Source organism: Dermacentor silvarum, chromosome 6 (assembly GCF_013339745.2).
Source record: "Dermacentor silvarum isolate Dsil-2018 chromosome 6, BIME_Dsil_1.4, whole genome shotgun sequence".
NCBI classification, from domain to species: Eukaryota; Metazoa; Arthropoda; class Arachnida; order Ixodida; family Ixodidae; genus Dermacentor; species Dermacentor silvarum.
In genome coordinates this window covers 72,641,360-72,656,638 of record NC_051159.1, presented here as the reverse complement: position 1 = coordinate 72,656,638, position 15,279 = coordinate 72,641,360, and the positions used below count along the sequence as shown (strand labels likewise).

The 15,279-nt window shown below is 44.9% G+C and overlaps 1 protein-coding gene across 4 annotated transcripts in view; it reads left to right on the top strand.

The window, feature by feature from the left end:
* Nucleotides 1–15,279, top strand: part of LOC119455576 (PR domain zinc finger protein 15-like) — an 86,880-nt gene that overhangs the window by 28,871 nt on the left and 42,730 nt on the right. For all 4 annotated transcript variants that reach the window (XM_037716976.2, XM_049668872.1, XM_037716975.2 and 1 more), the window contains 6 exons: nucleotides 4,103–4,184; nucleotides 5,262–5,426; nucleotides 7,667–7,894; nucleotides 9,779–9,934; nucleotides 10,646–10,752; nucleotides 13,312–13,987. In XM_037716976.2, the coding sequence (XP_037572904.1) occupies nucleotides 4,103–4,184; nucleotides 5,262–5,426; nucleotides 7,667–7,894; nucleotides 9,779–9,934; nucleotides 10,646–10,752; nucleotides 13,312–13,987 (1,414 nt within the window). The remainder of the gene's footprint in view (nucleotides 1–4,102; nucleotides 4,185–5,261; nucleotides 5,427–7,666; nucleotides 7,895–9,778; nucleotides 9,935–10,645; nucleotides 10,753–13,311; nucleotides 13,988–15,279) is intronic.

Below are 15,279 nucleotides of genomic sequence, written 5' to 3'. Positions count from 1 at the left end.
TTTTGTTCGCGTGCGACATTGAGGGCTCTCTCCTAAGCTTTTACTCTATAGTGGTGCCGGAGCAGTGCCGGTCGGAGGCGCCACCGCTTTATTTGGTTCGAATTAACGAGATTCGACTGTGAATGCAAACGTTCTAGCCGCATTCCTCAACTGTCGCATACGCGTGGTGGCTCGGTGCACATGTTTTGCATATGTGCGGGCCTTGAAAATTGTTGCTTTGGTTTTAGTGCGGTACCGCTTATAGTGCGGATATTCGCGACTCCAGCGACTTACGTTATAAGCGGTCTACACTGTACATGGACGTCAATGTAGGATTTAGGTCGCGAACGCAACTTAGCAGTTGGGAAAACGCAGCAGTGAGGAACGTATCAATGAGGTTCTACTATTAGAATTTTTTTTTTGCTAAAAGTGAATTCATTTTTTTCTTAATGTTGTGTATATTTTGATAATACGAATTTTGGGTGATGCGAATATTTCACGCGACCCCGCAAGATTCGTATCACCGAGATTTTACTGTACACAAATAATTCATGTTGCTTTGAATAATTCTGGAACTGTCACGTGTCAATATGAGTGACGTCACAGCATATACACGTATGTAGGCACACTTGCTGATGTACATCATCGCCCCATCTTGGAGCGTGGCGCCCGTGAGGAGAAGGGGCAAACGACGTTTAGTTTGAAATGCCAGCTCTTTCAGTGGCACGTGGCTATGCAATTCTTAGCATACACGATCGTGAATGCAGTACGCGCTTGTCAGCTGCAGAATGCACTTGTCAGCTGAAAATGGCCAGACCTGGTGAAAGGCCATTTAAGAGGAAGCTTTAGTGCAGAGGCTCCTATCTACATACATGGGAATAGAGAAATAGTCTTTCTCGACAACCACTGCATGCACCATTTTATTTAAGTTTGTGCTTAAACTGCAAGAAACATATTCTTTTACTTAAGCCATTAATTTTTTTTTTTTATGAAAATGGTTGAAAATCGAGAAATTTGGGAAAATGAAACTATAAAGTTTACAGCTTTGTATCTCAGCAGTGAAATGTAATTGCTATCACAATTTTCCAAACTGCATCTGATAATAGCAGATAAAATTGATTTATTATACACCGTTCTGAAAAATATCATTAAGTGAGTAGTACTTGTGAACAACCCTTGTAAACTGTAAATTAATGTATAAAATTTGGCCCCTTTAGATTCGCTAGTACATGCAGCTCACAGAACTGCGATATCTATTTTTGTTGCGGAGTGAAGGATTTGTAAACTTCGTGCTCCTGTATTTTTTTTTTTTTTATTGCGATAGCAACTATGTGGGCACTCCAAGAGAATTTTTGCCATTGTCGCCACTGTGAGGTTCTATATATATTTAACTTACTGATTTTCGGTAAATTCTGTTATAAATTCCAGGCCGTAAATCAAAGTTCCACTTCCAACAGTCACTACAATTTAACTTTTTCTCTCAAAGGCAACAAACTTCAATCAAATTGGTCCAGTGGCTTCATAAAAGTGTTTCTGCATTTTACATGTATATTTGAATAAGCGGCATCGGTGTTGGCCCCGAGCTAAAGCTTCCTCTTAAAGGTTGGCCCAACTACAACGAAATGTCTCCTTGGCTCGATTGGTTGTATTATAAATAAGTAGTATAGACTATTAAAAGAATAGCTGCAGGGCTGGTAATGGTGCAAGTTGTTAGCAACAGGCTTTAAATAGCACCTAAGCAAACGATGCATGCAGCTGGTGGTTAGTGGATGTGGCATAAATCCTAGACCATTGCCTCCGAAATTTTCAGCACGCTGCACATTTCGCCCAGTCTCGGAGGTCATGACGAGGAGCTGCACTGGTTCTCAATGTTACACGTTTTGCATCAGTTTTGGCAGCAAAAATTTTTATTATGGTTAAATTTTTGTAATGTATCCACTCATATTTCAAATGCAAGATTTTCCATAGAGGCTGCTCTATACCTACGCAGTCTGAAACTTGACTTTGAGGCAGTCCAAAATTTTATTGCTGCTGGCTTTTAATTCATTTGCTGTGCCCCTTTAGAAATCTTTGCATGCAGGGTAATTCCTCAGAATCACAAGCAGCAACAAAAATAGTCATCTTTAAAATGTGTTGCATCTGTATTAAGAACCCGCCGTGGTGACTCAGTCAGCTAAGGCATTGTGCTGCTGAGCATGAGATCGCGGGATTGAATCCTGGCCATGGCGGCCGCATTTCGATGGAGGCGAAATGCAAAAACGCCTGTGTGCTTGCATTGCAGTGCACGTTAAAGAACCTCAGGTGGTCAAAATGAATCCGGGGCCCTCCACTATGGCGTGCCTCATAATCAGAACTGGTTTTGACACGTAAAACCCTAGAAAGAATAATAATGTGTATTAAGAGACTTCTAATTAATCTTGTGCTGCAAAATCAATCAATGTGAGCAGAGTATGTTGAAAAAGTGTACAGTACAATGGATGGCCTGGTGATAGCTATTATTACAGTTCTTTCTTTTTGTCCTCTCATTTCTTTATTAAAGGGACAGACAACCGCTCGTAACATGAATCTAGATAACCCAGCTGGTGGAAAGATTGTCTATCATATTGGTTAAAATGAGCCCTGTTTTTCTCATTAAACATTGACTTATATTTTGAATTCTTCACTAAAAGTCGCGGAAAATGACCTTTGGCACCCCACGCGGCAAAAGCATGAAGATGCATAAGTGACCTACCACTTGCTAGTGTACGCAGTTCCTGGTCTTTTTGTTAGTAATGAAATGCCGTACACTTTTTTCTATAAGTTTTTTCTAGCTTACAATGTGCAGATAAGCCTTTGCTTGTAGTGAGTAGAAAAGTGGCGCTGCCTTTGCTTGGTATTTTCGATGAGTTGGCTTGGCTGTCTATTGACAGAATAATGACGCCGATGGCCAGCCAGCCATGACGTAGGCGTGTACTGGGGGAAAGATGCGGCACAAATATAAGAAAGGTCTGTACAACTACGCAAACTTATTGCATCAGCTTTTTATTTTCAAAACTGGTTGAAAAGGTCAAAATATAAGTGGTTAACCACAGTTGCACTTACTCCTGTGAAAGCAGAACGATGGGCGACTTTCACAATTTGCGAGGCAGGCTATCGGCACTTCCGGGTTGCTGAACGATTTTTTTTTGGGGGGGGGGGGGGGCTGCTCATATTGCAAACTGCTGCTTACAAAATATCCACGTGCTTTTGAAAGCAACCGTTGCAGGTCTAAACACTATTGAGGGTGAGCTTTTTGTTGCCCCATAAAAAAAATTCAGAGCCCTTCCACTACTGTGAGGATGGAAGCCAGCGAAGCTGTGACGATGGTGGGTCTGCTATAGTGAATATTGCTATAGTGAATTTATATGTAATCATTATTAGCTATATTGAGCGTCTTTCGCATGTTCGTCAAAGAGCAAGGACACCGGCGCCTTGTTTTCACCCGGCGCAATGGCCACGTAGTGCGTTTGCTGCGCCAAGTCCGCCCCATTGTCATAGACTAGCGTACGAGCCTCAGCGTTCATAGCCGCGGCACATTCTACAGCATCGTCAGGATCCTGGAAGATGTGGTTAAACGAGCATCTGTCCCATAATGAGTTCAAAGGGCAACTACTGATAACAGCGCTAGCGCGATCTCTATGTCACGAGACAAAGGGGCACAACGATTGGTGGATTGGTGGGACATTCCGCCGCCAAGTATTGTGACACTTGTGAAGGAGGCATCGGTGGCGGTGAGAGGTATAACAATGGGCCATCCATCATCCGTTTTGACACCTGTGCTAAGGCACAGCTGGCGGGAAACTGCCACGCACATGGAGTCAACCATCATGCACATGGAGCCAAAAATTGTTGATCTACTTCCGATCTATCTATCTAGTACTTCCGTTGCCGGATGCGATCTCCTGGAACCTAGCCTATAACAGCTTCGCTGTAAAACTGGGTTTTTAAAATTCGGTTGTCAGTCCCTTTAAGGCGAGCACAGGTAGACGTAGGTAGTACCATTGTTGCTGCTCAGGGTGTCCTGTGTTGGTATCATCATGGACACTTTGATATGAAGCGTTGCTTGTTTGCTGGATGCTGAGAATTCTCTTATTTTATCTCAAAGCATGTCATCACTTCGGAAGCCTATGTGGACACATCAAGTCAACACCATCATCATCATCATCATTTACAAGATGACAGTCATGGTAAGAAAGTTTGACTTCCAAACTGCACTGCTGCCACATCTGTTATGCACTACTTTGACAGGCATCGTATTAAACTTTTTTTTTTTTGTGGTGTATTCCAAGTGTCCTGATTTTAACAATGCAGCTTAAAACTGTAATGTGTTGTGCAAATTTGGACATAGGGTAGTTTGGTGTTGCACCTATTCCAAGAATGATACATTGTACTTGAATTTCTCAACCTTGCTCTGGACTTGATTGACGGTTGTAACTTTTATTGAATTGTCATTTTTCAATTAAACTTTGTTGTCATTCTGTGTCATTGCATTCGTTTACCATGAGAATGACCAGAAGAAATTAATTTTAGCCTTGAATATTTCCGAATGCATTAAATAAATGGTCATTTTTCTTGCATTTTTCCAACTGGGTAACTATTCCCATGGAGGAAATATTCTTAAGGCTTTACACAAAACACTGAAAACTGGTCTCAGGCACTAGGTTAGTGCAAGGTCCGAATTGGTCTAATTATTCGGAGAATTGAATTAAACAAGAGGCAGAAAAAACTCCAAAACACACCACTGATTCATTTGGCCATGTTTGCCTCGATTCTAACACGTCACCGAATCGAACACGCGGCCAATTTTCATGTGTTCAAAGTAGAAAACTAATGTAAAGAGGATATTGGAGCTCGTAAACGAAGCAGAAATTGAACGCACACCTGATTTGAATTAACATGTAAAATAACTTCTTGTTTGAATGTGCATTCGTAAGCAGACTGAAAGTGGCACGTTGCCGTCATATTATGTGAGAACTCATGGCGATATCTATGGCCGCCATCTTGCTGATAGCAATAGCAGTGATGCTGGCTAGGCTAGCTCTGACAGTAGGCTGTTGCGAATGCTCTGAACGCTGTCAGCATGTATTGGATATATATGTTTATACCGAATTTTGGATATAACAAAAGTAATTTCATGCTGGATGTGACCTTTACAATGAGGTTTGACTTTACAGTATTAGCTAAGGGGCTAGTCCAAAAACAAAATTCTGTGCTAACCCTCGGCAACCAACCAATCCTTCTTATTATTTTTGGCATTTACATAGGTGCAGACTACGGGCAGCAGCTTGACCTTAGTTCAACGGTCGAAGCCTCTACAAGCTCAAGGGGTGTCCAGCACTCGGTGCTACGGATGCAGGGAATTCTTGGTCGAAGACTTCCCGACCTCGCGGGCTCACCGTCTACATCACGCAACATGGCCAGAACAGAAGGTGCTTGCTTTGCGTTTTTGGTCTTAAAAAAAAGAGTCGGATTTACTGCCATGTAGGACTGCTTGTCATACGAAATGACATGTGAACAAATTTCATGTCAGCAAATTGTCATTTATTTTAAGAAATTGAAAATTTCAGTTGGTAACCACAAGGTTTCTGTAATTTGTCAATTGCTTGGCTTTGAAGGGTGTGGTCTGATGTGTATGGAGGTCAAACTGTCAAATGTTGATTTAGGTGTCAGGCAGTTTAGTTAGTGGTAATACAGCATAGACCGCTTAAAATGCAAGAGCATGGAGTTGCAAATATCTGCACTATAGGCGGTATCACACTACAATCAATGTCCAATTATTCGGAGTTCCTAGGGAGTGCGAAGACACTAAAAAAATCAGACGCTCTGGAAAAAACGAATGCTTGTCTTTTACTGTACTCACGGGCTCAAGCTGTGGATCACCACAGCCATGTCTGAAACAGATCTAAAGGCCTGCCAGTACTTTTCAGGCATCTTGGTGCTCGTACTTGGTGTGCTTCACTCCAGTACATTGCATATGCTTGACCGCGTAACGCCGCTGTATTCGACGAAGCTTACTTTTAGGAACCAACACTATGCCGTGTTTTTCGCACTTCGAAGCCACTGGCAAGGATGGTGGAGGCAGAGCTGGTGCCATTGCTGAAACCAGTGAATCCTTTAAATAAAAAAAGCAACCAAAGGTTTGGTCGAGAACATTAAAGGGGTCCTGAACCACCTCTCGGGCTTGGTGAAAAAATGTAGTCCGCGGATAGCGTACGCTGCTATGAACATCTCAGCCAAGTTCTTCAGTCATGCGCGACGCGTGGAACTCTTAAGCAGAGCGTGAAGCCATCTTTCTCTCAAATGTTCTCTTTTCAGCATAAGCCGTGTCCCTCACTCTTTTCTGGGCACTTTATTTCGTCATAAAGCATCCAGAAAAAGCGGTTGCTATTGGCCAATAGCTGATGTCAATCAAGAGGACAGCCTGGTCAGACCACACGCATGCATGTGGCTGCGCACTCACCCCTGGTCGCTCCTGGTTAAACACCTTGGCAGACTATTTGAAAGCATTTCAAAAACGTGCAAGTTGAATGTGCCTACTGTTTGTAGGTCAAGCTGGGGAAGGACAAAGCAGGTCCACACCACTTAGCATGGTCAGACTGGAGCATTTGAGCGCACCACGCACTGAAGCCCTGTTGTGCATAAAGCGAACGTTGCACATATGCACTACAGTTTCATGTAGCTGCGGTTTGCTATGGAGCAGGACTCGCCACAGGGTGCTGCAACGAGTCCGCTGGCTAAGCGCACTGCGGCTCGTGTGGTAGGCACCATAATCGGTAGTGGCATCTACGTTAACATCCAAAATCAAATTTTAACTGCATGCCACAGTGTAATTTAGAAGGCGGAGCCTTGTAGGCACGCCCCACTTGGCCGTAGCCTTAGCAGCGCAAGGCATTGAAGAAGGATCGGAAGCACCATGAAAGCTGTGTTTGATGGCCAATAACTCCGCCTCTACTGAACGCATTGAAGTACTTTTTGTGGCAAAGTATTTCTGAAATAGCCTATTTCAACTTCAAATGCCTTTTTTGCACTTCGATAGAAAGTGGTTCAGGGCCCCTTTAAGCAGTTAAGCCTAACATTGCCAAGTGCATGATGGCCATGGTGGTTACAGCTGGCTACGGCTGCCTGCAGATCGGCATGCGAGATAATCAAAATGGAGGCGGTGGTGGCTTCTTCAACTTCTTCAACTGTGCCTTGCATATCTCCAGAAAACAACAGGTTAAGTGGACTAAAACTATTTATTCGTCTTCTATATTCATTGTTATGCCCAGTGCGGGCGAAGTTGCACGCAATCACTTCTTTTGATGACAAATGGATCAATGTATGTACACATTGCTTGAAATGGCTTTGTGACAAGCACCACCATGTGGGCAAGTGTGCTCACAGTAGGTAGATTTGGTGAAAGCGTTGGCGGAGGAGATAGAACAAATGTGAACATCTTGGACTACAGAAAAAAGTATATCCGCCCGCAATGGTTCTTTCACTCTCTTTTCGCTTCCCAAGTGTGAACGTAGCCTTAATGACACCTGAAATTGCCAATTTTTCGTACACCCTCATCCCGAGAGAATGAGCGAGACAGTGAACTTTTTCGAGCATCTCCTTATTTCAAAAGGTATTCTCGTAACATCTATCCATCCATTGTGTCTCACTGCACCTGGTCTTTGGTTTGCAGTGTGCAGTGCTGGCGTCACCCAGGAGGAGCTGGAAGAACTGCAAAATGCATCGACTGTGAGCGGTGGCCTGCACCCAGACTCAACTAACAGCCCCGTTGTGGAGATGGCACCATCTCCGGTTAATGCAGGGGCCCTGGACAGCCCGGGTCCCTCGCACTCGCCTGGTCCTTCGGCAGGATCTGTGAACAGCAGAGCTGATGCAGACAGGGACTGCACATCTCGATATTGTGAGTCTACGCTGGTGCTGCTATAATGATACTTAGAGTTTCATTCACGTCAGTGTTGTGCGCCACATAAAATCCATTTTAACTCAAGTAGCAGACTTTATAAGCTCTAGACAGTAGGCTTCAGCATCTTGAAAGCCCGGCCCACATTCAGCATTTTCACCGGCGTCTCCTGCCGTTGCGTCTCTCGGCGTCGTTGCATCAACGGCGCCGGAGAGGTCACCCAGCCACATGAGACGCACGCCAACAGCGCCAGTCCAGCGTCGCACAATGTGACCAGACAGATTTAACCAGAAGCAGTGTGCAATGTCATTCAAGTGAACTATGAGAAATGTTCCCGATTAAGGTTTTTAAGCCCTGTTTATAGTTCTGCGGCACACACGAACACACACAAAAAAACATTCACGGCAGCGCGCTCGAAGGTACGAGCGGCTGCTTTCTCAGAAGGCGCTGCCTCGCCGACGAGACACTGGCACCACATGGTGGCACGCACGCAAATTGGTTGCTGCGGAAGTCGCTTGCAAAAGTTGCCAGCAGCGCGGCCGCGGCCACGTGCTGATTGGTCTGCGCCACGTCGGCGCTCATCGAGCCGCTTCCGGCGGCGGCCGGCCCGAGATCTCTGGTGCGCCTTGAGCACGACGTTTCGGCTTGGCGCCTCCCTCAGCGTCGACGCTGAGCGACGCCGGGTGACGAAACGCCAGAAAACGCCGGGAAAACACTGAATGTGGTCGGGCCTTAATAAACATTGAATGTACTACTTGCAAGTGGCCGATGCTGTGTAGAAGATACTGCAGTCTACGGATCTCAAAATTACAGCATTCGTAGTACACCAGCAGCATAATGAAGGCCATTACACAGCTGATGCGCAGTCGATGTTACCTGGATACATTTTTATAGCCACGTGGTAACTTACTATGTTGTATGGCTATAGTCTGAAGCTGACATGCTGAGCGAGTGCTATACTGTAATGCCTCATGATTCATAAAAGCACACATGGTGTACTACCGTATTTTCCCACGTATAACTCCCCACTGCCTATAACCCGCACCCCCAACTAACACAGCCGGGAAAGAAAAAAAAAGAAAATATGCGTGTATAACCCGTGGAAACAACTGCATACAACAACGCTCAAACCTTTGCAAAAACAGTTCATTCACGGATGCACGACTCGTCCACGTCGTATCTTCGGCCAGCGGTTCTGTTCCTCTTGGCGATGCTGGTAAAGCTTAATTCACACGACAGGACGTGATCGCGGACGAATCAGTCACGTGACATCTGACGTGAATTGGATCACTTCGCAGGTGCAGCTAGCATTCATGCGACAGAGGATGACAGTGCAGCCGCAGCAGCGCTTGCATGGGCAACGGCGATTTCGCTCTCTGTCGTATCGTGCAGCGCTACACGTGGACCAAGGAGCGCCGTCAGAACGGGTCACCACCTGCCAGCACTGTGCCAACGCTGCATGCACTATTGGCTATACACAAAATGCCGACCCGTAAAGAGGAGAATGGACGACCATGAAGGAGGGAGAAAGTAGCTTCAACACGCAATGGGTGGGGAGTGGGTGGGATTCCTTAGGAGAAAATGAAACTTAATGGCAGAGAAGTTTACCTGAAGGTGTGGCTTCACGGCAGTGCATGCCACACTGCCGTGAAATCACACCTCCAAGTTAAATTTGCGTATAATGCGCACCCCACCTTTACTGTTAACTTCTTAGAATTTTTGGTTGCTGGTTATACGCGCAAAAATACGGTACTTTGCATTGCAGTGTCTGTCGGGCTGACATCTTAAAAGCTGCGCTAGGACCACATTAAGTTCTTGCCAGATGTGCATACTCATTGTTGTCGTTTCTTGTAGATGATGTGCGCATCGTCTCCATTTTTTCAGGGTGCGATGACTGCAACCAGTTTTACGAACATGAGTGCCCACGCCACAAGGTGCAGCTAATTGTGGACAAGCCTGTTTTGACAAGGGCATGGGCAAGTCTCCCAGCCAGCTACCTCTACGTGCACAAAGTGGCCGAGGACTCCGATGGAGAACCAAGTGAGCAGCCATTCTTATATATCTCATTCTGAACAACTGTCTTTGCTGCCCTAGGTGTGTTCACATGTGTTTACGATATTGTCCACTCATGCTGTGGTGGACCATGGGCTTCATGAAAGACTTTTTCATGTCAGTAGACCTCAGAAAATGTGTGATAACCATCGATTAACTATATATATAACTAAAATTCATTAACTTTTTAGTCACTTTGGGGCACATGCTGTCAATACGGAATAAAAATGTCACATTTTGCCTACGTCAACTTTATATTTTTTCTCCTCATTAAAACCTGTATAATAGCATAGCAGCATAGGAGCGCTCACACCACATCTTGTTGTTGCTACTTAATTGTGGCACTGTATGAAAAACTAACCGTGTGTGTCATGTTGGAAGGAGGAAAGCCAGCCATGTGGGAAAACGACGAGCGGAACACCTTATCACAAGTTTGGTGACAAATTTCTTTAAACTGATTCTAGTTGCTGAAAAAGAAAAAAAAAAGCATCCTCATCCTACTGCCCTGTTTTTAAGCATTGCCTAAAGTCTTCGCTGAAACAGCCGGTGTATACATATGGTATTTCTTGCCTTGCTGATTCATGCACGTTGCTTAACCATTATTGGAATGTGTTGAAGGTACTTTGGCTATCTGCCGATTATTATGTTCAAACCCACAATAGCCTATTCATTAACTGCTTTGTCTTGGTTCCATTGCAGTTTATGGAGTTTTTGCCAAGAAAAACATTCCCAAAAGGACACAGTTTGGACCAATGGAAGGTATCCTGCAAAGGAGAACAGACAGACCTCAGCAATTCCCACTTTTTGTGAGTTTGTCTTTGCTAAAAGCCTGATCTTCATTTTTTACTTGAAAACATCAGAAATGAACCAAGAACTTCTCTCTTCTTTTTAGCACTGTTTCATTCTTAGCACTCAGGAATTTGCTGAATGACTGTGTTCTGTGGGGAATTCTGTGTACAGTCGACTTCCGTTAATTTGACCGTGAAGGGTTGAAATTGTTCGAATTACCCAGTGGGTTGAATTAAACGATAGGCAGAAAAAACACCAGAACACCGCTGATTCATTTGGCAGTATTTGCCAGTCTAACATGCCCCCGAAGCAAATGCGCGCCGATTTTATTTGTGTCCAAATAAGAAAAACTAATTTAGGAATGACATTAGAGCTCTTAAACAAAATAGAAATATAACGCACACCCAATTTTTTAGCAAGAGAAATACACAAGGCTCTAATATGTATATGGCAAAATGCAAAAATGCTTGTGTACTGTAAATTAGGTGTATCATAGAGAATTGTAGGTGGTCAAAATTATTCCACAAAAACCCACTAGAATGTCTTTCACAGCCTGCGTATTGCCTTTGGATGATAATAACCATGAGTTAATTTAATTCTGTACAGTTCTCTTCAGCAGTGCTGTTACTTTCAGTTCTTCCTTTCCACACCTTGGTGAAGTAGTTAAAGAATTCAAGATTAAGACGCAGTTATTTAATGTACTTTGTTTTGTGGTGTGCAAGTTGTGCATTTAAAAAAAAAATCTCTACAGGCTGTTTGTTTAGCGAAACTTGAAATGGTATATTGTTCTTGCACATAGCTTTAATTTAAAATTTTAAATTGAGGAATACGGTTAAGCCTCGATATATTAAACATGGATATAACGAATTATTGTACAGTCGAGTCCCGCTACAACGAAATTCACGAGACACGCGAAAAATTTCGTTGTGGAGGAACTTCGTTGACGCGAAATTAGTATGTATATACGTACACCAAACGGCAAAGCCGCAATCGAAACCGAAACCATCATCCGGGAAATCTTCGCGATGGCGTGGGGGCAAAGTTTGAGATGTACCGAAAGTGGTCAATAAAGTGTCAACTTCACGAGAGAATGCATTTCATGCCACTGTTACAGCATTTTTTATACATTGCGGCCGATGCCTAACTCAATGCGTGTGCCCGGCCGATCACGAAACTCTCATTTTGCGGCACATGCACCGTTGCAATTAGTGAAGCGGTTTGAATTAAATTATCACACAATTTCATAGCATATTTATGACAAAGTTGGCAAACTTGGCAAGCAGAAGTTTTATTTCCAGAAGTCGGTAAACCTGGATTTCTTACGCTTCACGGCAAGCAAAGGCGTTACGCGAGTCTCACAGTCCGTTAAAAGAGCCATCGCAATGTCATTGTCGTAGGCTCTGTTAACATTTAAGATGAGGTCAAAAGTATCCATTACTTTCAAAGCAGTCGCCGGAGTTAGTGTGTCTAGCGGGTTGTCATTTTTCCCAGACGATGAGACCACGGACGAGACGTTGGCATCATCTTGACAACAGCGGCTGCGGCGCGGCCTCTCGGGCGCTATCTTGAAAGCAATCTGCACCGTGCACAAAGTGCGCGCCCGCGCGTGCCTCATCTTCAAAGCGATCTGCGATGTGGGCAAAGTGCAACTAGGGCTGGTAGAGTCGTGTGCGCTGTGCTTTTTTAGTTCGCGTTGAAGCGAGAGACAGGTCAATTCTCTTGCTCCTATTGCTGCGCCCTCTCATTCCAGCGTGTTGACACCGAGTTTCCGCGGTCATCGAGCGAGATGTGCTCATGTTTACCTGTGCGCGCGGGAAGCCGTGCTTGGTAATTTAGTTAGTAAGTGAATGTTTACAAGTTTATACAGCCGATAAAACTATGATCCTTAGTTCTAGCTGTCTACTATGCTATCGCAATCGATGCTTCGCCTTTCAGGCAAAACTGCGAAATTTTTTCCATCCGCTTTCTGCCTCAGCGATCATATGTGCCTTCTCGAGAGAGAGAAATTTACACTTCTTCGTTGGCGTAGCCATTTCGACCGAACCCACACCACAGCAAACGGCAGCGATTGGGGTGATCCCGTGCAGTCTCGCGCAGGTGCGTGATTACCACGCGTGGCTACGGATTGCAGTGGCATAAATCGGTACGTTGAACTTGATTTCGTTCGCGAAAACCTCCTTCAAGCAGACATACAATCGTCACAGCTTTGGAAGGGCCTTCTAATTTGACTACTCGGCAGTTTCAATTTCAATTCAACCCCAGTTTCATTCTCGAAAAGTTTGTTGAAGCCGAAATACCGAATAAAACGCTTTCGTTATAGAGATACTTTTTTTTTGTTACTTTCTATGGGCAGCTGATGGTGAATCAGAAAATCTTCGTTGTGGCAGAAATTTTGTTGTAGCGACATTCGTTGTAGGGGGATTCGACTGTATATAAATCGTATAATGAAGTAGAATATTTGCTTACAATGATTATCAGATATAATCAAGCTATGTTTATGTTGGATGTGACTTCATTATAATGAGGTTTGACTGCGTTTGATTGCAAATATTTTTTTTCTTTTTCTTTTTTTACAGATTAGAGAAGATGAGAATGGTTCCGTGTTCTGCCTGGACACATCAGACGAGACACAGAGCAACTGGATGCGCTTTGTGCGTCCAGCACAGACTCCTCTTGAGCAGAACATAATAGTCATTCAGCAGGGCACAAGCCTATACTTCAATACAACGCGGGCCTTATCATCACGCACAGAGTTGCGCGTGTGGTATTCGACTGCTTACGCACAACGCTGGGGTCTGCCCCTGCTTCATCATCAGCAGCAGCAGCAGCAGCAGCAGCAGCAGCAAGAGCCACTACAGCTGGAGCACCGTAGCCATCAGTCTCATTGTAGCAAGCAAGAGGCGACAGGGCATGAGCAGCGGCAGCAGCAGCAGCAACAACAACAACAACAACAACAACAACAACAACAACAGGTGGATCAGCTTCAGCAACAACAGCTTCACCAGCCGATCCAGCAACAACTGCAGCAACATCAGCAGCTGTACCAGGAAGTGCACTTGCAGCATCCACAGCAGCAACATTCTCAGCCACAACAACAACACCCTCAGCCACTACAGCAGCACCCTCAGCCATTGCAGCAACACCCTCAGCCACTGCAGCAACACCCTCAGCCGCTGCAGCAACACCAGCAGCAACTCCAGCAGCAGCAACTCCAGCAGCAGCATTCGCAACAAGAGTCCGCCAGGATCGTTGGTAGGTGATACTTTTTAACAGCGGAGTTGTTCTTAGTGGAGTGTGCGTCGGTGATGATGGCCGCCATCGTACAGGAGCAGAGCCGGAGAGGTCACGTGACCAGGACAGAATAAAAGCTGCGCTGGAGGAGGGCAGGTCACGTAACCAGCACAGGAGGAGAAGCGCGCTGAGGGAGGAGGCGACCAATGAGAGGGCACGCGCTGGGGGGAGGATTCAACCACAGCGAAGCTGTGCATTTGCGACCGCTTGGCTGGCCCGAAAGGCGCTACTTGTGGGGGATGGGACGCGTCGGCGTGCACGGGCGATGGCGTTCCTAGTGCGTTGCGGGGGGAGGAGACGTGTCGGCTTCCACGGGCGACGACGTTCCTAGTGTGTTTCGGGGGATGGGATGTGATCTGTCGAAACATCGGAGATGTGGTCATTCCTTCGGTCTAAAACGAAGACAACCACAGCGAAAAAAAGAAACATGCACCACATTCGCAGAAACATAATGACCAACAGCTCAGCTGTTTTGACAGATTTCACTTCGTGGAACTGGCTGCATTTTCTGTTGACTGGAGGTCGTACCAAATAATGTATACACTGCGAAAAGAAGAAATTTATGTGCGACAAGCTTTTAGCTGATAACTGTGATAAGTTTTTGTTTGACATACACATAGTATAATGCCTTTCCACAGGGATGGGAACTTGTTGAGATCTCAGTATTTCATTGCTTTGTTCTGTTGTTGCGCTTGACAACTGCAGGTCGAGGTTGTAATGCACATAGGCTGCTGGTTTAACCAACTGCTACTCAATGAAAATGACATTCTTAAAAGTGTTTGGCCATGAATAGAATCTCTGGAGCTCTGACATAGTCAAAATACCATAAATTAGACAGTGAAGAAACTGCAGGCTAAATTACAGATTCCTTGTACAGGGTAGAAGGCAGAGCATTTAAAAAATGTGGTTGATCCCTCTTATATAGGAATCGGTATAGAACACGAAAGTGAAACGTGTCTTCACAGAAGTAGTGTAATGTTTATTGCACATTGATATATAATGTCTATTGGTGTTTTGTGGCTAAAGCGCCCTTAGGCGTTGATGCACCCACGCTGACGCCTGGTGGCACGTCTCCTCCATCACGACTACCAACGTCGATGACCATGAGCAACCGTCGTGCATATGGAAGCTGCACTACGCTGCACACACTAGCACAACGCGAAAGACGAAGCACGTAACTGACACACTAATACAACGCACAAGACAAAGCACGTAACTGAATCGTCACCGAGTCAAATCAGCGCGTACAGCGC